The 26,706-nt window shown below is 38.6% G+C and overlaps 1 protein-coding gene across 1 annotated transcript in view; it reads left to right on the top strand.

Moving 5' to 3' along the window:
* Positions 1-26,322, top strand: part of pld2 (phospholipase D2) — a 62,276-nt gene extending 35,954 nt beyond the window's left edge. The window contains exons 5-25 of the mRNA XM_036564396.1: positions 490-583; positions 1,343-1,408; positions 1,817-1,875; positions 2,738-2,872; positions 3,807-3,917; positions 4,393-4,536; positions 4,711-4,794; positions 5,203-5,281; positions 7,027-7,137; positions 8,040-8,237; positions 8,388-8,547; positions 9,833-9,951; positions 10,037-10,150; positions 12,264-12,368; positions 14,759-14,847; positions 15,003-15,116; positions 15,895-15,944; positions 16,039-16,173; positions 17,145-17,298; positions 21,572-21,689; positions 24,380-26,322. Of these exons, the coding sequence (XP_036420289.1) occupies positions 490-583; positions 1,343-1,408; positions 1,817-1,875; positions 2,738-2,872; positions 3,807-3,917; positions 4,393-4,536; positions 4,711-4,794; positions 5,203-5,281; positions 7,027-7,137; positions 8,040-8,237; positions 8,388-8,547; positions 9,833-9,951; positions 10,037-10,150; positions 12,264-12,368; positions 14,759-14,847; positions 15,003-15,116; positions 15,895-15,944; positions 16,039-16,173; positions 17,145-17,298; positions 21,572-21,689; positions 24,380-24,604 (2,464 nt within the window). The 3' untranslated portion in view covers positions 24,605-26,322. The remainder of the gene's footprint in view (positions 1-489; positions 584-1,342; positions 1,409-1,816; positions 1,876-2,737; positions 2,873-3,806; positions 3,918-4,392; positions 4,537-4,710; positions 4,795-5,202; positions 5,282-7,026; positions 7,138-8,039; positions 8,238-8,387; positions 8,548-9,832; positions 9,952-10,036; positions 10,151-12,263; positions 12,369-14,758; positions 14,848-15,002; positions 15,117-15,894; positions 15,945-16,038; positions 16,174-17,144; positions 17,299-21,571; positions 21,690-24,379) is intronic.
* Positions 26,323-26,706: the final 384 nt, after the last annotated feature.

The following is a 26,706-nucleotide window of genomic DNA, read 5'->3' as shown; positions in this document are numbered from 1 at the left end:
CACATTTTATCAAAGTCACTCTTTCTGAGAAGCTCAGGTGGTATGATGCAACTTCTTTTCTCACAGGTGATCCAACACTGGGGTATCCAAACACTAGGATATTATTTTGTAGCCTTTTCCAATTGTGTGCACACCAGTTGTGTCCTCATTAGGGCAGTAACTTTAATCAGCTTGGTGCTTTCATACTACAGAGGTTTTTGTTAAGTAATTTTTGTCAGAATATTTTCTTACATACAAATAATATCACTTTAAATTCATTCATTTTGAAGGCCAGGCTTTTAAAATAATATGACACAGCACAAAATATCAGAGTGTTATTTGTAAACCAGATTAATCTGATGGCTTTTAAGGGGTTAGATACTTTTGGAACGCACTGTATCTCGCAGCAGTCCAATTGAAAAAAAAAACAATGAGAAATGGAAAAAGTTTTATGAGACACTCCAGCTTTAAGATTCAAAACACTGCTGTGTGTGGGTGTGTTTGTGTCAGGTTTGCCATTCAGAGGCAGCAGTTGGAGAGCATGAGTGAGGAGATGCCCACTCTACACGGCACAGAGAGGATGAGGAGGACGTCCAGCAAACCGGTACACAGTAATATTTACGTGCACTATCATTTAAACATTTGGAATTAGAAGTCAGAATTTTTTATTTTTTTATATTTTATTTTATTTTATTTTATACTTGTACAATGTACATTTAAATATTATATGTATGCTTAATATTGCAGATTTAAATATTACAAACCAAACACTAAACAATATTTTTCAGTGTTCTGGGAACAGCAAGACATTATTAAATGAGATTTTAAAATAGAAACATTTTTAAAATAGATCTATTATGCATGTTCACTCAAATTTACACAGCTTTTTTAATTATCTCAATCTTTTACAGCTTTTTCTGTTATTTTACAATCTACTACATGTGTCAGGCTCCAGTCCTGCAAGGCCAAAACACTGCAGACTTGAACACGCTACCTCATTAAACACACCTGATTCAGCTCATCAACAAATTAGCAAGGTCTTCATGAACTGAATTCAGAGCATTAGATGAGGGTAAACCCTAATCTCTGCAGGATTTTGGCGCAGAAGCTCCCCAGTTTGACAAGCCTGTTTTGTACAGTTCTTTTTTGTTTTTTTATTTATTTATTTATTTATTTGTTTTTTTTTACAGCTTTCTAGTAATTATTTGAAACCTGTTATTTTAGAATAGTTATATATTAATCTGTAACAAAATTAGCTTTATTGAAAAACACTGATTACAAACTTTTTAATGGTACAGTTTTACTGTAATTCTGTGGTCTTATGTTGACTCATATTGTATTATACAATATTTCTATGTTGCAGAAATATCTGGAGGAGTATCTGAACAGCCTGCTGGAGAACACGTTCTGCAGGAACTACAGTGGCATGGTGAACACACTTATAGTTCAGACAGACACAGTTCCTTCCTCGAGTTATGTTTTCCAGTAAAATTGATATATTTACGATTATAATTCAGTGTCTTTTTAATTTTAATTTTTCAATCTATCACTTTTAATTTTCCTGTGAATCAGATATAACAAATAGAATTGTCATACATAACATAAAAGAAACCTGATACAACTACTTCTACTGTTAGTACAAATACTACTACTGCTACTACTACTAGTAATAATAATAATAAGAATAATAATAATAATAACGTTTTTTGGGCTTCTTTTTATGTGGCAGTTTTTTGCTTTACAGGAAGATAATAATAGTGCCTTGATAATTAAGCACTGTACATGCACACATAATACAAAATATTATCATAAAATGTTTATCTCCTTGTTCTCTCAGCTGGAATTCCTTGCAGTCAGTCCTCTCTCCTTTATCAAAGACCTCGGACCCAAAGGCCTGTAAGTACAGCAGTTCGAGTGTGTCTCTGTGAGCGTGTTTGCAGGTGTCTGTTCATGTTAGATCAGTAGATTTTCACTTGGTTCAGCTTTAGGTTTACCAGAGGAAGCTTCACTTACAGCTGTATCTCTGTTGTTTCCCAACAAAGCAATCGATGAAATTAAGAGACATCCTACTTACTAAATAAGGCCAAAAGTTCTGATTGGTGTAATTCCATGAGTATTATTTCATAGTTTTGATGTCTTCACTATTGTTCTATCTGGGTGGTAAGCATTTAAGGGTTCAGGGACATTAGAAAAAACACAAATAAATAAATAAACGATACACTGTGATTTGATATGTGTGAGTGTGTTAGTTTATAGAATTGGCTCCAGCAGTGGCTGAAGTGCAGCCTGTGTTCTTCTCACTAATATATAAAAAACTTTTTATGTACCAAAAAAAGTTTTCAGTGTTTATCTGTATTTATTCTAGTGTTATATTGTGTTTTTACTGGCAAAATCAAACTGCCTGCCATGATAAATAACTTTAAACAGTTTTTTACATTGATTGCTTTGAGAAGCATTGGTTTACATATGTTTCTGAATAAAGATCTTTGCTAATGAGTGTGTTTCTGCTCACCTGAATCAAATAAGCGTGCATAATTAGATTCACCCATAGGCTGCATTTAAAAATAATAACAATAATAATAATAAATAAATAATAAAAAGTTTTTAATAAATAAATACAGTGGGCAGTGTTTCAAGCAGTGTTGCAGCACTACTAGGCTTGTCTCTACATGTGTTTGGTTTGGATAAATTAAATAGTTGATGCCTGCTTTTCGTTCTGGTCACTTGTGTCTGTTGCTTTGTTCTTTTTGTGTCTCAGTGAAGGTTTTATTTCGAAGAGGTCAGGAGGACACCGCATTCAGGGCCTCAACTGCTTCGGCCATCATCAATTCTGCTTCCGCTGGTCACACCGCTGGCTGGTGGTCAAAGACTCCTTCCTGCTCTACATGTCCAGGTCTGACACAAGCACACTCATGCAGGACAGTTCCAAAGTATCAATTCATCTGTTCAGTACTCACATAAAAATATTAATGCAGAGAGTTTTCCTTTATTAAAAACATTATTATTCATTTTCTATAAAATGAAATTAATGTATACTTATATATATATATATATATTAGGGCTGTCATATGTGTTGACAGGATAGATTAGGAATGCCGCTTATAATTTTTTTGCCATAATTAGAGCGTTTTCCTGATTTGACCCTTGTGTCTGTTTGTGTTCAACAAATCAACAAGTCATAAACTCTTGCACCCACACACCCTTCACCTCCTTTCCTGTTCTTCAGCTCCACCAACCTCAAGCCTCCCCGTCCTAACTTCGTCTTCCTGTCTGAGGCGAGGATGCAATTCATCTTGTTTTAACAACTTCTCCATGCTTAGAGAGGTTATAGGGAAAAGGTCAAGAACAGTTTGTTCTTGCGCACATAAGTCCCCTTCCTCTTTTTCTCCTTGGAAACCTTCTCCTGCTGACAAATTTAGACTCAGACTAGACATGTTTTCATCAAATTTCAAATGTCAGACAGTTATGCAAAATGATTCTAATGTTAGACATAGAAATGTTCACTCTTTGGTTGGAACATGCAGCCACTGCTGCTCTCACTGGATGAACAGTGATGAAAGTTGCGAAGTGTTCACAGCTGTAACAAAATCTGTCTTTAAATGGAAAAAAAATGTTTAGGATAAAACAAATAATATCAAATTAGTCAAACAAGATTAATCACAATTAATTATTTGAATCATTTGGCAGCCCTAATATACTTTAATATGTTAATATCTTGCAGCAAAGGTCACAAATGTTCATGTTTTATGAAGAAGATTTAAATCTTTGAGTACTGGTGTTGGTGTTGGGATTGGATCTAATCATTTGTTTATTGGTTATGTGATCAGAGATCCTGGGCTGGTGTCGTTTGTGCTGCTCTTTGATCCTGAGCTGAAGGTTCTGGTGGGCCGCTGCTACACCGACACCAAACATGGAGTGTGCATCGAAAACTTCAGCAGGTACACAAAAAACAATGTAACATTGAAAATTCACATTGAATAGAAACTATTTGTACAAATATACAAATATAACAATATACAAACATTTGAACTTAAAGGGTCCATATCCTACATTTTTTTCTTTGATTTTACTTATAACATGCGTTTGGGGGTTATGTACCTAAACAGTCCTAATTCATTTCTATGTGACTGTTTCCACCTCTGTTTATCCCTTAAACAGGCTGCTTTGGTTGCTGTACCTTTAAGACAGATATACTACTTATACTACTTTGTATTCTACTTTGATATTCCAAAGTATTCTTGGTTTGAGTGTCAAAATTAAATCATGGGTAGTGGACTGTTGTGTCTCACATATGGCACCGATTTTACTGTAACATCCTGGGTTATTCAGAATAAGGATACGTTTTTGATAAATTAAGGAGAGTGTTTTAATGTGAAGAAGCGTTTATAAACTGTAATGTATATTCGTGTACAGGAAGTTGATCATTAAGTGCAACAGCTACAGGCAAGCTCAGTGGTGGAGTCATGAGATTCGTCGTCTGTCTGAACGCTGCGATTTCCTCCAGATGCATCGCTTCGAGGGCTTCGCCCCGCCCAGACCTCACACCTTCACTAAATGGTGAGTGTCCATGTCCACAGTGCACAAAACAAATTGACATCCTGTTAGTTAGAACATGAAAAGTAGTTCCACATTTAAATAGTACAATTCAGTGGTTGAATCAGTAACGGATTGACAAAAAGCACTTCTGAAGTTAAAACGTCTTCACTGATTGACTGATTGATTGACTGGCAGGTATGTGAACGGCAGTGGCTATTTTTCGGACCTGGCAGATGCACTGGAGAAGGCGAAGGAAGAGATCTTCATCACTGACTGGTGGTCAGTATCATTACACACGCTTCGTTTAGCTACTCAGTCCCCTTGAGTTTTTTTCAGAACTGTGTAAACAGTAGTGTGATGGATTCATATCAGACAGAAGTGAAACGTCAAGGCAGAAATATCAGATTTGAGAAAAATGTCACAGTAAGGCTTGTAATTTGATGTAGCCAACATCACGGTGCAGTGTTTCTTCCAGTACCAGGCTGTCCTGAACCTAGTGCTCCTACATCATAGTTAATGCATCTTCTATGGCGAGTTATCCTTCATTCCTCATCTTCAAAGCTTGGTTTCATCTCTCTTGTCCAGCTTTTAATAAGTTCACATTGCTGAGCGGTGAGGTCAGTCTCCTCATTGCGAATAAATGGATGCATGAGTTCAGTCCTGATAGCTCCTGTCTCTCTGTCTCAGGCTGAGCCCTGAAGTCTTCCTCAAACGTCCCGCCAGAGGAACGTACTGGCGTCTGGACCAGATCCTCAAACGCAAAGCAGTAAGGAGAACCTTGCACTACATTTCCCATAACTCCTTGCCTTCCCCACTTTCTTCATCCTCCCCCTCTTCTGTGGGGCACAATTGTTGAACTGTTTTATTAGCAGTAATTTCACTATTAAAAAGACAAGTTGGCCAAAATCTTTTCTCTCACCTCAAACATGATCAACTGAACATGACATGCTTGGTGTCTTTGCTTCTTTAGGTTTGCACTGGATCTACAGTGCTGCTGTTATTGACTACTAATGGAAGTTTAAGTAATTAGCATCATACATACTGCAGCTTAATCATCACAGAGTTGACTCCAACTGTGTTCAATTGTTCACTAATCTGAAATAGACTTATGTGGTTTTTTTAACACTGGATGCTAACTGTCATCTAAAATGGACAGAAATTTGTCACATAGCTAAAAACAGTGATAGTAGCCATTTTGAAGCTTGTGTTTTGTCCACACTTGTGCTTAGTTACACTGGCCTCATAGCTCCAGGTCAAAAGTAAAGAAGCAAACTTTGGAGCGTTTTCACACTTGGGCGTTTTCACGCTTGGACATTTTCACGCTTGAGCCATTTTCACATCTGGGCCGTTTTTGTATTGTTTGTTTGTGTTTCTTTTGTGGTCCACTTAATTTGTGCAGAAGAAAACAGCCCCAGTCTGGTTAAAGAACCGGGAGGCTTACCACACATACACAGCCTTAATCTTCCAGTGCTTATGAAATACTAAGCTTGCACGATATGGGCATGAAATGTTTTCTTTGATAAAACTGTTGGCGATCACAAAGACAATATAAGAAGTGCTGAAGTTTAAAATAGTGTGACATTGACGGAATTTGGCTCAAGTACAGACTTTTTTTAATAAACAGACATCTAACTAACCTCTGCTTTAAGCAAATAGCAAACAATGCAAAATTACGAAAGCGACATTCAATGTTGTAGAACATAAAAATAAAATACTACCTATATGTAATAGCTACTTATATCAGTGGTGGGAGGACATTTTTTTGCTCTGTAAGGCTGGAAAACAATCAGCATTACATTTGTTTTTGTTTTTATTGGGAAATAAATAGAAATGGTGTCCTAAATTTTTTTAAAAAAGTGCCATGTTTGTATGTTAACAAATTTTAAATTAGAAAATCAACAAAAACATTACATCATTCTTGCCCTGCACGTGTAAAGTTATTTGATCTGTTGTATTATCACAGGCCTTAACGTTGTATTTATCACAATAATGATTAAGATACAATTCATTGTGCGTTCCCAGTAAATGGTTGCCCCTGGTTTTGTGCCATCTTGTGAAGAGGCAGCAGCGCTGACGCATTATAGCATTAACAGACATGACACAACGTGCAGTGACACCCCCTACCTGTGAATTCACTGTAATGCATGGCTTCTAGTGATACATCTAGTGATATGATTCCATGGGTGGTAGCTTGGTGCAATTGCAATATTTCTATGGCTTTGAACATGGCACAGCCAATCAAATGTGCTGTTAAATTGCAATACATATCACACAACCTATAAATTGTCACTGGGTCTGAGTTCTAAAGGTGTTGAGTTGAGAACAACAAGTGGTCTGAGATCTCATTAATGCTAAAGAGGATCAGAAAGAGAACTGAGACCCCTTTAAAGTTTGCTTACATCGTAGCACTTTCAGAACTGAGTTTGAGTCATTTAAAAAGAACTAAATGGGAAAACACCCTCAGACACCAAACATTTTTGTGTCTCTCTTTTCTCTCTCTCTCTCTCTCAGGAGCAGGGTGTAAAGGTGTGCGTACTCTTGTATAAGGAGGTGGAGTTGGCTCTGGGCATTAACAGTGACTACAGTAAGAGAGCCCTGATGAATCTGCACCCAAACATCAAGGTCTGTACACTACATCTCACTACACTACACTACATTATAAGATTTTACCTTGTTCTTCTGCTCAGATCCACAGCATTGTAGCGTCGTGCCTATTCTATCATCATTACTGTGGCCTTTAATGGCCATATTTGTAGGGCTGCCTAGGTTACAGCTGGTACATCACTGACTAACGATGAACAATCCTAGTGTTTTATGGATTTTTTTTAAGTGAAAATAAGTTAACACATCCTCTACACACTTAAACATGACACTTTTCTGCAAATATTGGTGCACAATTTCGATTTATTTGCTGAGTTTAATATATTGGGAAAAATGAGCTATAACTTTCGTACAGGTCACATTTTGTTTTATTTTTTTTCCAATATGTTAAACAATAATTGTGCATTAAAATGTGCAGAAGTGTGTTAACTTTTCACCTATGAAATCAACAAACATGTACTTTGACCAGGGATGCCCAAACTTTTGCATATGACTGTATTTGATAAAACCTCTCAACATCATAATACCTTGTGCCTCTATTGCTTTTTTTTGCTATTCTTTTATATCATGCCACACAATGCTCTCTCTTTATATCACCCTCTATCTACTGTTGGAAGGAAGCCTGTATGTTGAGCGTTAGCCCTGCAGGATTTCCATGGAAGTGATGCTGTTGTAACAAGTATTGAACGAGGCTTGTATCTGTGTCCCAGCAAGTGCTTGTACATTCCTATTACAGTCACTATTGATCTACATTTAACATAATTAGAAATCCATTAGTGCACTGCAGTGGTATATGAGTTGGACTAGCTCTGCTTCCATGTTTGCCTTTAGGATGTTTATCCCGCTTAAGGTTTGTTTAGATAAGAAAGCATTACCGATCTTTGACTAACATTCCCTGTGTGTTTGTTTTTTGTGTTGCTTAGGTGATGCGTCACCCTGATCACGTGGCCTCTGTGGTGTTCTTGTGGGCTCATCATGAGAAGATGGTAGTCATCGACCAAACCGTGGCATTTGTAGGCGGGCTGGACCTTGCCTTTGGGAGATGGGATGACAGTAGCTACAAGCTGATTGATGTGGCTCCTTCCAAAACAGCTAATCACAGTCCAAGACCAGTGCCAGAGGTCAGGATGTAATAAATGTTTTATATGTAGTATTGTTGCATATGCATGTATTGCTGTTTATGCTATTATTTCCATTCTAGATCTCTTTCTGTATGTTCTTTGTTATCGCTCACACACATTCTTACAGATCTCTCATCTTTTCTCTCTCAGACGGAAGGGGAAGATGGGTCTGCCATTCCTCTTTCTGATGGGGATCCTGGGGAAGCTCATGATGAGGTGGATTTGAGCTGTAGTTCTCTCTTATGGCTGGGCAAGGATTACAGCAACTTTATCAAGAAAGACTGGACACAGCTGGACCAGCCTTTCCAAGGTACTCAGGTCCAGTTCAGATCTCTCACCACCACCACAGAGGAATCTAGGACTGAGCTAATACTCTGTGGTGGTAACTTGATTTCCAGTTAAGCTACTCTAGTGGATACTCTACAGTCGTCCCAGTGCGCTTTGTGCAATCATGCCAGTGGTCACTGTGCAGTTGCACCATTGGTCATTGTACAATGATGCCAGTTGACACTGTAGTCGTGCCGTTGGTTAATATGTGGTGATACCAGTCAACACTGTGCGGTCACTCCATTGAATGCTCTGAACTTGTACTAGTATACATTGTCAAGTTGTGCCAGTGAACACTTAGTAGTTGCACTAGTGTAACTGTGCAGTGTAGGGATGAAACAATACACAGTATGTTATCGAACTGTTTGGTACATCTCCTACGGTTCAATACACACCTGTGAACCACAATATTCTGATATACCTGTCATTTTCCTGTAATTTCCAAAACTTTTTATTCCGCTGCAGACTAGAATATCTCTTGAGCCTATCCAAATTTGCAGATGTGCTCGTGACTCTGGCAGCCAGTCTTTTAGGTAAACAGCTACTGAGAAGTTACCTCGGCTAACATTACTAGCCCATTAACAGCTATTTTGTGAAGAGGTAGTAAGTAAGAGGATGCCCAGTATGTAAGTGATGCTTTTTTCTTTAAATTCGTATGGGTATGAAATATCACAGAGTGGAATTGAAAACAAACTACACAGATACCATATTTAGCTCTCTTTAATTATTTAAAATAGGGAAGACAAAGCACCTACAGATTGTCAAAGCTAAGAAGCACTTTTAATTTTTATGTATTAAAGTACAGACAGAAACCAGGCCTAGTCATTCGTGTTGCTATTTTTCTGAGTGGAAAGTTGTATTTGTCTATAGGCAAAATTAAGAGTTCATTGTTTAAAGAGTGATGTGTTTTTATTTTTTCTTAACTATAAAGATTCTGATACAGTATCATTACTGTGGCCCAAAAACCGTGATACATACCAAACCGTGGGCTCACTGTACCATTGCATTCCTATGGACAAGCTGTACTTGTACCAGTTTCACTAGTCTACACTGCGCAGATGCACCACTGAACAGCCTCTAGTAATGCCAGTGGATACCAATGGACAATACGTAGCTGCATCAATGCACATGTTTGGTGTTCACTTAACACTGACCAAAAGAGATGAATGTAATGCGCCAGTGAGAATATTGAAAATCCAATGAAAGAACTTTTGAAATCATGATAGCAAACTATCTGTCCAAAGATAAACACGTGTTTTCTTCCTCAGATAATGTGGACCGGACCCAGGTGCCGCGTATCCCATGGCGTGACCTTGGAGCAGTTGTTCATGGGAAAGCTGCCAGGGACCTGGCACGGCATTTCATCCAGCGCTGGAACTTTACCAAGGTCAGAGGTCAAGAAGAATGTAAACTTCATTTTACAAACTCGCTGGGCGCTGCTGTTGACTGATCTGTGTGGTGCTGTTTTTCAGATTTTCAAGATAAAGTACAAAGATAAGTTTTACCCATGTCTGCTGCCCAAGAGCCACTTCACTGCCAGTGACCTTCCCTTTACTGTGCCTGGAGCAGCAAAAGCATCTGTACAGGTACGCTTAGCACACATGCTGACGTACACAAATACACAAATATTTCACATATTGCGTAAGTAACTAGACATAGACACAGCTTTTTTTTGCTTTGGCTTTGTGCTCCAGCACCTTGGATTTGAAATCAAACTAGGTTATAGTGCAAAATTATTTAAGGGTATTTACATCTATAGTGTGTGAACTATTTACAAAATTATAACTTGTTTTATAATAACAAATATGCATTTGTGTATGTGCAGGAAAATGTGTAGCTTACAAAATAGAACAAGCAAAAATGAAAGAAAAACAAAAAGGCAAAAAAACTACTGAATAATAAAATACATATTGATACTAAAGATACATAAAGGTGGAAGATAATCTTCGTAATGAGATACAGTTTGCATGAACTTTCATGAAATATGTTGCTGGCTTTACACATACATATATATACTGAACAATATATATATTGTTATATGAACAAAAGTATTGGGACACCCCTCCTAATTACTGAGTTCAGGTGTTACCCATTGCTAACAGGTGGATAAAATTAAGCACATAGTCTTGCAGTCTCGATAGACAAACACTGGCAGTAGAATGGGTCGCACTGATGAGCTCAGGGACTGTAAACACGGCACTGTCATAGGATGCCACCTCTGACACAAGCCTGGATGAGTCTGGGTTTGACGAATGCCAGGAGACCATGACCAGCCTGACTGCATTGTGCCAACTATAAAGTTTGGTGGAGAAGGGATAATGTTATGGGGTTGTTTTTCAGGGGTTGGTCTAGGCCCCTTAGTCCCAGTGAAGGGAAATCGTAATGCTTCAGCAGACCAAGAGATTTTGGACAATTCTATACTTCTAATTTTGTGGGAACAGTTTGGAGAAGGAGGTCCTTTTCTATTCCAGCATGACTGAGCCCCAGTTCATAAAGCAAGGTCCATAAAGGCATGACTGGGTGAGTTTGATGTGGAAGAGCTTGACTGGCCCACACAGAGCACTGACCTCAACCCCATAGAACACCTTTAGGATGAACTAGAACGGACATTGTGAGTCAGACCCTCTCGTCCAACATTGGTGTCCGACCTCACAAGTGCTCTTCTGGATGAATGGGCAAAAATCCCACAGACACACTTCAAAATCTTGTAGAATTTTATAGCTGCAAAGGGGGGACGAACTCCATATTGATGCCTATGGATTTAGAATGGGATGTCATACAAGCTCCTGTAGGTGTCCCAATATTTTTGTCCATATAGCGTAGATATATAGTGAATATAGCTGCTTTTTGAGTGCATTAGACATCAAAATAATATGTAACATTTACAAATGAATACACACCATCTTGGAATAAAGATATACACATACACTGTGCTCCACAAATATTGGCACCCCGGTAAACATGAGCAAAATAGGCTGTAAAAACATCCTGACTTGAACGTTTAATATTTCATGATAAGAATTTGTTTTTTTTCTTTTTCTTTCTATCATTATACTCCATATTACGGTTATATTTTTGTTAATATTTTGATGGAAAGATCAAAAGTATGAGCAATAAAGAATAATTTTACAGCCTGTTCTGCTAATGTTTACCAGGGGTGCCAATAATTGTGAAGGACAGTTTATACAATGCAGTTTAGAAGCACGCAGGTTTTCTATCTGACTCCTGGAGGCAGTGCAAGTATTTGTTGAGTGACGAAGGCCTGATTACATTTAATGATGGATTGATTAGATAAACTAGATGTTGGATGTAAATTTGTTTATTTATAATTATTGTAATGTTAGCAATTTCTTTCAAAGAAATAAACATTGTCACTATTAATAGCTTTACACAATTTTCTCGTGTGTGTGTGTGTGTGTCTGTGTGTGTCTGTGTGTCTGTGTGTGTCTGTGTGTGTCTGTGTCTGTGTGTGTCTGTCTGTGTGTGTGTGTGTGTGTGTGTGTGTGTGTGTGTGTGTGTGTGTGTGTGTATAGAGAATTAAAGTGTTTCTGATTCTAACATGCAGTACACCTCCCCTCCCCAGAGAGTGCGGTGTCTCATGTTGCATACAGACAATGGCACATTATGCTACCTCCTGTCCTCCCACTCTTTCTGCTTTTCTCTCATGTCTTTCTTTTCTCTTTCTCTCTCTTTTAAAAGGTTCTGCGCTCAGTGGATCGCTGGTCAGCGGGAACGTGCGAGTGCTCCATCCTCAAAGCCTACATACACACCATTGAGAACAGCCAGCATTACATCTACATAGAGGTACAACACACACCCACAACAGTCAAATACACAAAAGAAATCAAAAGCATTTTCAGCTGATTAGCGTGATTAGCATGATAATAACACTTGGGGAGATACACACTGACAGGCCTTCCTGTGTGTGTCCTCACTCAGCCATACGCAAACAGTTTGCTACTGTTAGAGTGTTGTATGCTGCTCTCTGTTTCTGGGTCATCATGTGACTGCATTCAGCTGCCAACATAATGATCATGTGCCGCCCGCCCATTCTGACCATGCTCCAGGGTCCTAAGCGAATAGTTCTGTCAGAAATACTGATGTTGCCAAAGGCCCAGTTATGCTGGTTTTTGCCTGTGAATTTACTTTCATTTCAGAGGAATTTGCTGCAATGAGTGATTTTGTGTCACAGACCTCCACTAACGTCAAATTCTGCCTGAAAAATGTTTGTCACAGCTCAATAATGCCTTCTGGGTTTGTCAGATGCCAGAGGGCCCACCTGATCGAGTCCAAAATGAATGTAAAGCTTGTGGGCAACACTGTAACACTGTAAATATTACACTGATGTTATATTTTTGAGCACTTTGAGCCCCAGTTATAGGGGTTTCTAACAGTGCCATATGTTCATTCATGACATCACCGAGCATGATCCGCTTCACTCAACCAAGGAGCTGATTGACTCAGTAGAACACTGAGCAGTGAGTATTGAGTGTTGCGCAAAACTTGTTTGCTGTATACAAACAGAAAGATACTGGTAGGTTTTCTTTGATTTTTTTAAAATGGAAAACATCATTCTACTTTCCAAAATTAAAGGGGAATTCGAACATTTTTTTCAAAATTTCTAAATAATTCAATCACTGAGATGTAAACAAAGTCATTCAGAGTGGTTTGAAGTAAAATGCTTTATTGTAGAGAAACTTACAGACTCAGATTTCTTTACAGTGGTGCTGATAGGAACCAGGGGTCACAACGTCTACAGCATGAATATAGCCATTTTATTTACTATCCAAAACCACCAGTGAACTGACACGTCTTCTGAGGTTTTTATATGGTCTGTTGATGATAAATGATAAGATATTGGTACCTGAATAGTGAATAGTGGTACCTAGTGGCATCTGAACAAATACATTTTGTTTGGGAGCTATTTTGCCATATAACACCCTCTCTTCATGCACCCCTGCATAAATAGATTAAAAAGTACATTGCAGGCAAAAACTTTATCTCAAAACTATCATGAAACAGAGTTTCAGGTACCAAGCAGCAAATTTTTGACCATTTTGTGTAATAACTTTCTGTGAGGGAGCTTTTAGAAGTAGATGTCTGGTTCCTGTCACCGCTACTGTGAACAATTCTGACTCTAAGTTTGTCTAGAATTGAGCTTTTCATATCAAACCACTCTGAATGGCTTTGGTTACATCTTACAGATTGAATTATGCAAACATTTTGAAAAATTAGTGAAATTCCCCTTTAAAGGAATGTCCTTCAGAAACAGCTGTTGCTATCTACACACAGTTAGTTGGGACATGGTATTGTTATCTTTATAGTGGTTTTATATTTTTTTAGTTTTATGTCGTGACTGTCATATGCAAAAGTCAAATGGTATATTTTCTTGATTTTTTTGAAATTTGAAAATAAGTTAACACATCCTTTACAGAGCACATGCTTAAATATGACATTTTTCTGCTACTTTTAGTGCACAATTTCTATGTATTTGCTGAGTTTTGGAAAAAGATAACACATAAATAAAAATAAATAATAATGTGGCATAACCTTTTCACTGTTAGCTTTTCATTTTCCCCAGTATGTTAAATTTAGCAAATAAACTGCAATTATTCATTAAAATGTGCACAAGTGTGTTCCCTGTAGAGAATGTGCTTGACCTATTTCAACTTATAATATATAATATAAAATATATAATATAATAAATTATATATATATATATATATATATATATATATATATATATATATATAAACGTAGTTTGACCAGGGGCCGTATTTTCATATTTGAGCGACCAAACCTTTACATATGAAGGTATGCCCAAAAATATACAGTACTGTGCACAACTTTCTGCATAGAAAGAGTGTCTCTCTGTGATGTTTTTTAATATTAGAATAAATATAAATAAACATAAATACAGTAACACATGACGTCTTATTTTCAAAATATTTTTGAATATATTGGTTACAAGAATATTTTTAGAAGAACACAGATTTGGTTCCTAACTTCTCACTGCAGTCCAGGCACTGTATGGATTGATTAAATCCACCATAGTTAATTTAGTGAAGAACCGATTAGGTAAACGAGGTATTTGATGGTAAATACTGGACTTCCTGGAGGAGAGATTCTCTGATTACCCTTTTTAAACCCTTACAGGTCTCTAACAGTGTGTTATATATTTCTATTTTCCTCAGAATCAGTTCTTCATCAGTTGCGCCGATGAGAAGAATGTTCACAACACCATCGGAGATGCCATCGTTAAGAGGATCCTGCGTGCCCACAGGTGTGTGTTGTGTGTTTGTGTGTGTGTGTGTGTGTGTGTGTGTGTGTGTGTTTGTGTGTGAGGACATACTGGTTTCACTCTGTTTTTCTTCTCTCATCCTTTTTTTTTCTGTGCACTGGGGAAGCAAACTAAGCACTCTGTGTTCCTGTGTGTAGTGAGAAGAAGAAGTACCGCGTGTTTGTTGTGGTCCCTCTCTTACCTGGCTTTGAAGGAGACATTGCTGAAGGAGGAGGCAGAGCCATACAGGCGATACTGCACTTTACCTACAGGTACATCTAACCTCATGGTCCTTTTAATATAGATGTGAGAAAAACTGTGCACTTTAGAGTGCAAGTTATAGTGTATTGCATTTCACAGGATTCACAGAGGCTGATTTTACAGTTTCTTGTCTTCATTTTTTTTATACATGATGTTTTGAGAACCTTTCATCACACTTTACATGTTTTTTCTTTTTTAAATTGAAAATAGTGTTACATATATTGCTGGTATCCTGGCCTATAGTGCACAGCTGTATGCAAAAGGTTTAACACCTCTGGTCAAATATCATTTTTTGTTGATTTTCAAAGTGAAAATAAACACATTTACCACACATTTATAAACACATTTATAACACTCACAAACATGCCATTTTCTGCACATTTTAGTGCACTATTTCTATCTATTTGCTGAGGTTAACATATTGAAAAAAAACATAAAATATGCTTTTTTTTTTACCAATATGTGAAATTCAGCAAATAAATAGAATTGTTGCACCAAAAAGTGCAGAAAATGTCATGTTTAACTTTTTCACTTAGGAAATGAACAAAACGTTACTTGACCAGGGCACCCAAACTTTTGCATCTGACTGTATCTATAACTTAATTAAAAGGGAGACTAAGCCTGACAGGCTACACTTTCGTTTTTTACATGGTATATAATATTCAGACCTTTTTTGCCATAAAGAATAAATAAAGCATTCTTCATTTAAAATAAACCATTTACAAAATGTATTCATTTCTACAGGAATGCATTGTGGTGATGAGAAATGAAACTGTTTTTCTTCTTCAGGACGATGAATCGTGGCGAGTTATCCGTTCTGTCAAGACTGAAGGAACAGAGTAAGTGTCATATTTGTCAGTCAGCCAGGCAGCCAATCAGCATGGCTCTTTCAGTGATCGTCATAGCGACTGTGCCCTCTCTCTCCCCTTCCAGTGCAGGATGAATGGACACAGTATATCTCCCTGTGTGGCGTGCGCACACACTCGGAGCTCGGCCAGACGCCCATTACTGAACTCATTTACGTCCACAGCAAAGCCCTGATCGCTGATGACCGCTGCTACATCATCGGTGAGAACACACATCAGATCAAGCTTTTTAATCATGTTCTGACCAGTGAATCAATTCAGAGAAAGTAATTCAGATACTGATGAAACAGACTCAACCGTATATACTACAAAAACATGTATTTTTGATTATACCTGTTATTAATGCCCTTTTCTCTCTGGAAAATGAAATAAGGTGCAGCCCTGCCACCTGCAGACTTACTGAAAAGCTTCTCTTTAACGCCATCTTCTGGTGGAAAGTAGAAATACAGCTCAGAATGTTCATCTGAAAGTCTGTATCTGTGTTTCACTTTGAGCACTGTGCACTACACCTTAAAATCCAGGCAGCCCCTGAGTATCACAGTCAGAGTTTGGGTTTGTGTTGTGCTCGGGTGAGATTCATATTTCATGCTTATGTTAACGGAGTTTAACCTGCTTCAGTCTTTCTGCCTGTGTTATTTGTCTTTTACCTTAAGGCCCCAGGACACCTAAATCTGTCTTTTCTTCCTAATTAGGTTAATCTTGCTCTTGTGGTCAACACACATGTACAAAGAGTGCCCTGTGAATAATTTTCCAGTTTAGCTCTGCTTCAGTGACGTAACAGACTGAAAGTGTTGGACTGAGGGCTTTCAATAACGTGGTTATTAGAATATTAGGAAGATGCCCATAAAATCCCAGATCAAATTACATGTTTAATTGCTTTTGAAAATAAGTACTCATCACCGTACTGTTACTGTACAATCACTATTCATTTATTGAACATACTGGGAAGAAATAAAATGTAAAGTCCTAATAAACAAAATCAGAAATGGCTCCTAGTAAAGCATGTCCAGATGTATTTCCAAGTATGATCACACTAATTACACTAAAAGTAGAGAGTAAACTGCAGAGGTACGTAATTTGAGCTGCAGCCCCTTCACTGGACGTTCCAGAACAAAGGTTATTCTTCTTGATTCCTGATTGGTCTCTGTCTCTCCTGCCATAATTTCTTTTCAGGTTCGGCTAACATTAATGACCGCAGCATGCTGGGCTCTCGGGACAGCGAGCTGGCCGTGCTGGTGGAGGACGAAGAGAGGGTCCCGTCACGCATGAACGGAGAAGAGTACGAAGCAGGACCACTCGCACTTGCCCTGCGCAAAGAATGCTTCAGGTGGGTGTGCTTTTCTGATAGGACAAGCCTAATTTACAGGGCCAACTGAATCATCTTGACCTCTTTACGAAAGCTCTGTGTTTCATATATTAAACCTGAAAGAGCAAAAAACATTCGTTTTTGGTTGGTGAGGTTAAGCTTAGGGTTAAGTTTAAAATTCTTTACATATAGGTACTTACATAATACATATATATGCTTACACAATATAAAATACTTATTACATATAAATACTTATTCAAAACATATGGAGCAAAATGTAAAGAGGCCACAAAATGTAAAGAGGCCACACCCTGACAAGGTATTAAAAAAATAGTGCATGAAAGTGCCTGTGTGTGTGAGGGAGCTTGTGTGTAAGAAAGTGTGTGTGTGTGTGTGTGTGTCTTTGTGGCACAGTTACTGTAGTTTTGAACATTTCGCAAGTTTTTTATTTTAGTTTTTGATTTCAGTTTAGTTTTAATTTTAGTTTTTAGCATTTATTAATAGTTTTAGTTTTGTTTTCATTTTCTGAAAAGTACCACTTCCTTTTTTTATTTAGTTTGTTTTAGTTTTAGTTTTTAGCATTATGATGAATGCAGTGATAATAGGTATTTGAAAATAGTAGAATAAACTCTCATTCGCTGAAAACATAAAACTGCAGGGTTTTTCTCAATAATTCTGCTTTGTTTTAGTTAGTTTTATAGTGGACAGTCTTTGAAGACTTTTTTTTTTCACTGCTAGTTTTCATGTTAGTGATATGTTCAGTTAATTATGGCACACCTGGCTGTGATGTTTGTGTATGTGTGTCTGTGTCTGCCTTCCTTTTTTGAGACCATCTGTAAGGCAGCATTATTCTCTTGTATTGGCTTGACACATGGAGTAGAGAAAGCTTATAGGGATACATACATAAACATAAACACATGCAGATCCACACGGAGGGATGTTGTGAATCTCCTGGATTTGAGGGATAAGATCCAAACAGCTCCTGGGTGAGTGAGTTAGTATGTGTTTAGCTTAAAAGAGGCTGTAGAACTGCAGCTTTAAGCCAGCACAAAGCTAACAATGCACTAAATGCACAGGAGATTGTGCAGGCTGACCCAGTGAGTGGGCAGTGAGTGGGTGTAGGATTATCACAGTGAGAGAGCAAGAGAACAACACTGTACCTGCTTATTATCCACATTCTTACACTTATGATTTTAGTTCGGTACGCTGCACTAATACAACACAAGCTCCGTTTCCTTTGTTTTACAAAGGCGGATATATGATTTTATATTATCACTGTCAGAATTAAATCTCGTATCTCTAAAATGATGACTGTACAGGGGAGTATAAGCTTACGGGTCCAAAAATTATTCACATGCCTTTATTTCTTCTGTAATACTTGGTTAAGTGTCCCATTGTCTTAAAAGCATCGGTCCTGTTGGGTAAGTAACCAGTCCCTGTCCACTCTAGTTCACTCTACCACAAGCTGGGTGCACATGGTCAGAGTTTGTATGTGCCTGTTTCAGCATATCACTTGATGTTAAAAAGTGACAAATACAGTCAAATACAGACACCCTACAGTTGTTAACTGGAATGTGGGAGTGTCAATGTTGTGTCCTGCTCGGACATGAAGCACACTCAGTGGAAGGGCTAAAATGGACAGTATCTCAAGACACTGGTGTAATACTTCCCTGACAGGATTGACACTGTCATTAAGACAACTCAGCTTAACCAGGTATTAGAGAAGAACTGAAGCATGTGACTAATTATTTGTCATGGGAGCTTTTAAACTAACTGGCCACTTTATTATATATATTTTTTTGTCCATTTTATCAGCTCCATTGACCACATAGATGCATTTTGTGATTAGAGTCTCTGCATAATTTGTCAGCCTTCCTTTGTCCTGTTCTTCAATAGTCAGGACCCTCACTGGACCACCACAGAGGAGGTATTAGTTGGCTGGTGGATCATTCTCTGCACTGCAGTGATACTGATGTGGTGGTGACGTGTGAGTCTGTGTTTGTATTGGTGTGAGTGGATCAGTTGTGATCCACTAGTCCTGCTGGAGTTTTTAAACACAGTGTCCACTTAATGTTCAGTGTATAAGAGATGCCTACTTTAATGGTCTGTCTTGTAGATGTACATCTGTTTGTGTTAGTCATTTTCTAGTCCTTCTTCAGAGGTCAGTTTTTGGCCACAGGGTGCAAGACAGGGTGCTTGGCTGGACATTTTTGGTTGGCGGACTGTTCTCAGTGCAGCAATGACACTAACTGTTTAGAAACTCCCACAGCACTGCTGTGTACCAGTGTAATGCACACTGCGATGTCACTAGCAGTGTCACTGCAGTGCTCAGAATGACCCAGTTGCATTTGCCAGTAAACTTGTCTTGTGCAAAATTACATTCATTTCAGTAGAAACTAAATCAGTTGACTGTATTATTATCTTAACTTTTGTGGTTTTACTGCGATGTTAGCTGCAGCTGCATAATTTGGCCCACTGTCACCAACAACACCAGTAAACTTTTTTGCTACAGATCAGTGTGTAGCACTATGGTGTAGTAAGTATATAATAAACTAATACAATTTTGTTTTCTTTTATGTTGTTATTGTTTATGGTTACTGAGTTAGCCACCTTGTTAACTGTTGTGTTAGCTTCCTGGCTAACTAGAGTGCACTGCAGCATTTTTCTGGTATGAATCAGTGTGCAGCAGTGTAACATGCCTAAGGAAGCAGCTTTACATATAGTGCTTAACAATAATAGAAACGTATAATAAAACAAACTCAAAACAGTAGAGAACCATATCGATATGACCTGCTCAGGAATCAGGTGTCTCCGTAAAGGCCTGCTGTTTGTGTGTGCCGGTTCTGTACCTCATTCCTCATTTTTCCTCCTTCTAACTTCCCCTCCTGTGTGTGCAGTAGTGTGTGTTTGGCACGCTATGTTCCTTCCTGCCAGCGAGCAGCACATCTCTGGGTTGCTATGGGAAACGGTAAGAGGCTGGCAGTGGAGTGCATGTCTACAGCACCTTCCTCTGCATGAGGAGAAATCAGCTGGGTTTGGGAGGTCACCTTGTGTTTGTGTATGTGCATACAGTTCTGTGCAAATGTCTGAGACCCCCAGCTCTTTATTTAATTTCCAGTCAAAAAGGCTATTAAGTATAAGTTATTCATTTTTTATGATATATTTTTGAGGAAATTTGATAGATAATCCACAAGGAAAGGGAAAATCTGAGGAAAATAGGTGAAAAAACAGGAGTTTCCACAACTGGAGCTCAGAAAAGGATTTGAAAGGTAGACAGAATGGGCCTCATTCACCAGTATCTTGGAGTTTGTTCTTAAGTTTGTTCTTGAGAAAGGTCCTAAGAAAATGTCTACGTCAGATTCATGACGTGTTCTTAAACTGCAGATTTGTTTGCACCTTTGTGTTCTTAGGTGTGTGGTGAATGTCAGGGGTTTTAAGAAGAAATTTCTTCTTAAGAATGATTGGTGAATGAGGCCCAGTGATTTATTTGTGTGCAAAAACCACAAGTGTTTACAAGTAAACACACATTTTTGTGTGATTTTGTGACCATATATTTTTTAACATGTGAAGAGTACAAAAACCACCTATGTTTTTTTTCACATGTGAAATTTATTTGACGTTTTTTTTAAGTGATGACACAGTTTTGTCCATATTTATAGGCAGCGGTACGACAGAAAGTGTCAGAAACCACATAAGCAAGTCTATTTGAGGTTACTTAACAACTTTATTTGGTTTGACGTGAGTGTAAGATGATTTAGGCAAGAAGTTTATACACTTTCTGTACTTGTTAGCTACATAGTCCTATTCGGGCCGCGAAATTATTTTAATTTTCTATTCTTATTATCCCGTTTCACCCTGAGATGCACTACAGTCCCCAGCATTCACTGCAACATAGTGTGTGTTCTGACCCCCTTCCCCCAACAACAATCTGTGGGCCAGCGGTTACACAAAAAGAAAAGATGCCTGGTGTCTAGTTCAGGAAAATAGGCGGTTTAAAAAAAAAAAAGAAACCTAAAACAATTCATTTTTATTTAGAATTATTTTTGAATAAGTGTTCAATGCCTGATGATCATTTGGGTCAAGGCAAAATTAAGTAAAAATGAAATAAAAACACAGCTGGCCCACGGATTTGCTGAGATTTTTTAATATGGCCCTTTTAGTGGTTGAGTTTGACACCCCTGAACTAAAGAATCAAAATGTCAGACACCAAACATGTTTTGGCTGATCGACTGTGGTTGGTTTAAGTGTAAATTAGATTTTTCGCCAAACTATTCATTATTTTTCTCTTTCTCAGGGTCCTGTTGGGGGCGGAATCTGACCCACCTATTGATATTGATGATCCAGTCAGCGATCAATTCTTCAATGATGTCTGGAATAAAATCGCCCAATCAAATGCTTCCATCTATGAAACGGTAAGAGAACTGTGTTTAGCCACAGTTACAAAATATACACGAAAATATGATACATGCTGACACAACTTCAAAAATATACACACCAGATGTGGGCAGAATGTCTTCATGTGACAAAAATAACTTCCTTTTCTCCCCACAAAACGGGCACATAGAGACATTAGCATGCTATTTTCCATTTTGAAAAAGGAGAACCAAGAGTTTCACCACCTAATTCAGGAGCTTTCGGTGGTTTCGTATATAGCTCAGATGTGGTGACCCAGTTTAAGTCATTTTTGGAGTTGCTAGCATCGCACATGACGAAACAGAAGGCAAACTAATAATAATGTACAAAAGTATGTCTTGCTGGGATACAGCTGATCGGTCATCTTGTTTGTCGCCATGCCAACACCAGAGACAACCGTGATTGGTTGAGTGAGTGATGTCTAAGATATCATCGGTTATACACGTGTTTTGAATTCCTTTATTCATGTCTGTTTACATCACAGAAATAAGTTGTTCTTAGTAGGTATGTTTTGCTAGTGTGAGCAGACCATTCTCTCCACTACTCTGCCTTATAAGACTCTGTATTTGCGGACAAATACACTGTAATATCTGTTTTTGTGAAGTTCACTGAAATAGTTTATAGACAGTAATTACCTTGGTAATTGCTTATGAGTGGGAGTTGGGTGGCTGAATTAGGAAATGGCTATTCCGGTCTGTGAAGGCGGCCAGTTTGATTGAACCATTTGAGGAAACTCAGCAGGCTGTGTAGCAAGCCAGTGGACCACGCTTTACTGCTTTCATTCTTTTATTCGTTGCAACACAGCCTTTCATATGCCTTCATCACTTCAGAAAAGGTTGAGGGGCAACATGTACACTTTTAGTAAAAGGGTTCTAAATAGTACCAAAAAAGTTCTAGGATTTGTAACAATAGCAGAGCAGAGCCCCTTATTAAAAGGTCCTTAAAAGTACGATATACAACAGACATCAGAAAAACAAAGATTTTAACCATTGAGACAACTATTTACCATTCAAATGGATCTCTATATATAACCATTTCCTTTACTAAAGTAACTTTGAAGTGTTTTGGGAGTACAGGATAAAAATGATTACTAATTTGTACCAAATTGTAATTGAGGGTCATTGGCTGGGTTCTGGCTTCGAAGTTCTAGCTTGTGTAACAATCCAAGAAATGATTGCTGTTAATAGCAAAGGACTCATTCATAGATTTGTGTATAGTTCACCTTTAAAGGAATGTCTTGTCCAAAAATCGAATTGACAGTGCCCCCCCCCCTTACCCCAAATGTTTATCAGCCAAGACGTGTTTGAAGTTTGCTTATTTAGTTTTGCAATGGAGCTACAAAGCTAATATAGCTAACATGCAGTAGCTACAATAGGCCTCCACTATAGCCAAAACACCAGTTAGCATTGTGTAAACTGCATGCCTACATCATCACAAACTGTGCCAGGTTGTTAGGTAATGTCAAATAATCATTACTTATATAGTGCATTTGAAAGCTCAAGATTTCCTTATGTGGTTTCTGGGCTATAACATGCATTGAGTCATTACTCTGTGGGAGCGGCAGACGCCATGGGACAACCACAAAGAGGAAAAGTGTCATTCTGCAGATTCACCGCACTGGTGCTCTTATGTGACAGATTTGCAGCTAGAAAGATCAAAGTATATCGCAAAATACAAAACAGTCGCAGAAACTATGTAGAGGTTTGTTTTGTCCCTTGTTTAGAGAACAGTATGTCATACAGTCTTAGAAACCACATAAGCAAGTCTATTGTTGATCACTGGACTCCACACTGTTTGAGGGAAATGTGTAATGATTTAGTCATGCAGTTTGTAATGTTAGCCTCCATTTACTCGTTAGGTACATTAGGCTCGTAGCTCCAGTGCAAAACTTAAGCAAACTTCTGACACCAAATATATCTTGGCTGATCAACTACATTCATAAAAAGACTGTATTTACGATGTGTGACAGTAGAAGAAACGCAGAGAAAAAACATTTAACTAGTCATTGTCATTTATGTTGGATGTGTGACCACTGGCTTTACTAAAGAACCCTTGAAGAACCACTTCTAAAGGTATAGAGCACTGTTTCTCAATCCTAGTCCTGGAGGCCCACCGCCCTGCTCTTTCTTGTGTTTTCCCTGCTCCCTTCACACCTGGTCCATCTAATGAGCTCATTAACAGCCCATTATTGAGTTATAGTGGCTGTGTTAAGGCAGGGAAAGCAGTAAAATGTGCAGGACAGTAGCTCTTCAGGACCAGCATTGAAAAACACTGGTATAGGATATGTATTACAAAAATTATTTAAAAATTTTCCACGTAGTGTTTGACGGCTGCTTTTAAAGTGGCTTTTTAGTAGTTTTAGCCACGACGATCCAAGAAATGTTTTGATTGCTGTCAAATAGCAAAGGACTCATGCAGAGACTCATGCAGAGTGTGCTTTTAAAAGCAGAATGGTTTTAAAAAAAATGTAATTCACACAGTTTTCCCCTTTACTGCAAATGTAGTCAATCAGACTTGTTTGGTGTCTGAAGTTTGCTTTTTTTAGTTTTTTAGAGCTGTGTGGCTAATCTAGCTCTGAAGAACACCAAGTGACTACATTAACGAAAAGAGGAACTTTTCTTGTGCAATCGATTTTCCGCTGAACTATCACTTTAACCACATTTGGACCATCCTGTTCTCCTTTCTGCAGGTTTTCCGGTGTCTTCCGTTGGACTCGATCCGTAACATGCGCGAGCTGCAGGAACACGTGAGCACACGGAACCTTGCCCAGACAGACCCAGAGCAAGCCAGCCGCGAGCTTCAGGCTATCAGGGGCATCCTCGTTCACTTCCCCCTGCACTTCCTGTGTGAGGAAAACCTGCTCCCACCACCCGGCACAAAAGAGAGAATGGTCCCTCTGGAGGTGTGGACGTAGTATGGGCTGGACAGTGGAGTTGGTGTGATAAGCAGACACGGACCAAAAGAAAATAATCTGAACCTGTAAACACTCATTATCTACCCTATACTGACTGAACTGGAAGTCGTGGGTTTAGCATGATAACGGACCAAACCACCTGCACTAATGTGATAGAGAATATGGGTTGGTGGTTGGAGAGAGATTTGTCTAACCACATTGAAGTGTGCTATAGCTTCTATTGTCTCATTTTCTTTCTCTGTGGGAGCGACGGGGGTAGGGGTGTAAATCTCTGTCCTCACAATTTGATTTGATTATGATTCTTTAGGAAATGATTCACTGCAGTCATGAAATGTCACCTTAATTCAGTTTGATTGAAATTTTTTAGGAAATGATTAAATGATTCAGTGCATCTTCAGCCTTCACCACCAATTGGATTGGATTCTGACTCTGTAGAGAAAGATTCAGTGAATCATTTAGCGCATCACAAGATCATATTTCAACATGATTCACTACAAGTCAGTTTTGATTCTTTAGGAAACGGTTTGGGATATCATCAAATCTCAAATTTTGCTGTGATTCGATTAGATTTGTTTCTTATTCTTTAGGGAATGGCTCACTGTGGATTCACCGTGATTTGATTCAGTTATGTCTCTTTAGGAAATGATTATAGGCATCTTCAGTTTTCACAATTCGAATCCGTTACGCCTCTTTAGGAAACAATTCAGTGCATCACAAGATCATATTGCACACTTATTTGACACAAGCTGAATTTTGATTCTTTCAGATTTGACCATGATTTGATTTGATTTCATGGTATGATTCAGAATCTTTTGCAAATATACACAGTGTGCACAAATGTGACTGGATTCTTACATTTGAAAAAGCATGAGAATGTTATTTCGAGCCAAAAAATGAGTGCACACGTTACTGAATATTCGTATAATCGATGCTAACATTCCAAAATTGATATATACAATTTATGAAACTTCAGATAGATGGGGTGCAGTTTTACCCCCTAGACAGAATCCGTGTGGCAATCTCACAGAGGAAAGTGTGAGTTATCCTGCAGATAATCAGCATCACCACCACAGTGGTGCTTTCACAGGATGGATTTGCAGCAATAAGGATCATTCAAAATGGCTCAGTGGAAGCTAGCATGCTAATCTGCACTAGTCTGAGTTTGCTGTTTTGTAAAATGGTGGATGGTGTGAAGTGGTGTGTGTGTGTTGTGTGTGTGTGTGTGTGTGTTTGAGAGGAGTGAGGTGAGCACAGTGGAGTGTCTCGGATGAAATGAACAGAACAGAACGTACGTTTATTATTGCAAAGGCGCGTAGGTGGATAGCATCGCTTTCTCTGCCTTCTTCCCTATATCTCTTTTACTTCTCTCCCTCTCTCCCTCTCTCCCTCTCTCTCTCTCTCTCTCTCTAGTGCCGCACCTCTCTGTGCAGTGCCAGCAAATCTGTCAGAACATTTGTGGTTGTTATGGTGACGGGTATAAAGAGCTGACGGGGTCGCGGCTGCCGTGAGAGTGAGTGAGGAAGAGAGTGAAAGAGAGAGAGAGAGAGAGAGAGAGAGGAAACTGGGGAGAGGAAGTCTAGATAAACAGCGGCTCAGGAGGGGGAAAAAAGAAATTGGAAGAGTGTAATAAAAGGCTATCGACGAGGAGAGAGATGAGCTGGAGGAAGAGAGTGGCAAAGTTTTGGGTGGGGCATGCATTTTGAGAAACATGACATGAAAAAAAAACAAGGGCTGGGGGCCGAGGAAGTGAGGCTTTTAGGATGTTTATTCCGAGGGGGTTTGAGGTGTGCATTAACCATTGCCCCCCCCCAGACGTTTCCATGGCAACCAAGTATTTATGGTTATGTAATACTGTTGTCAGTGGCCCAGAAGGTTCCACTTTCTTTTTTTAGCGAGGGGGGTTGCAGGGGTGCTGATAGGAAAACATGGAGTGCGTTTATATGCACACTAATAATACCATCATTATCTGATTTTGGCATCTACACGATTATTGAGGTGGTCGTGCAGACAGCATGCAGCAATTTTTATATTGGATTAAAGCCTTTATTGGATTTCTAGTCTGGTGAATGTAATCGGATTGTTCAGTGCTAGAAGTGCACGAT

This window comes from Colossoma macropomum, unplaced genomic scaffold, assembly GCF_904425465.1.
Source record: "Colossoma macropomum unplaced genomic scaffold, Colossoma_macropomum, whole genome shotgun sequence".
Classification (NCBI taxonomy): domain Eukaryota; kingdom Metazoa; phylum Chordata; class Actinopteri; order Characiformes; family Serrasalmidae; genus Colossoma; species Colossoma macropomum.
Note: the sequence above shows the minus strand (reverse complement) of the source record. Positions and strands in the feature narration are given on the sequence as shown.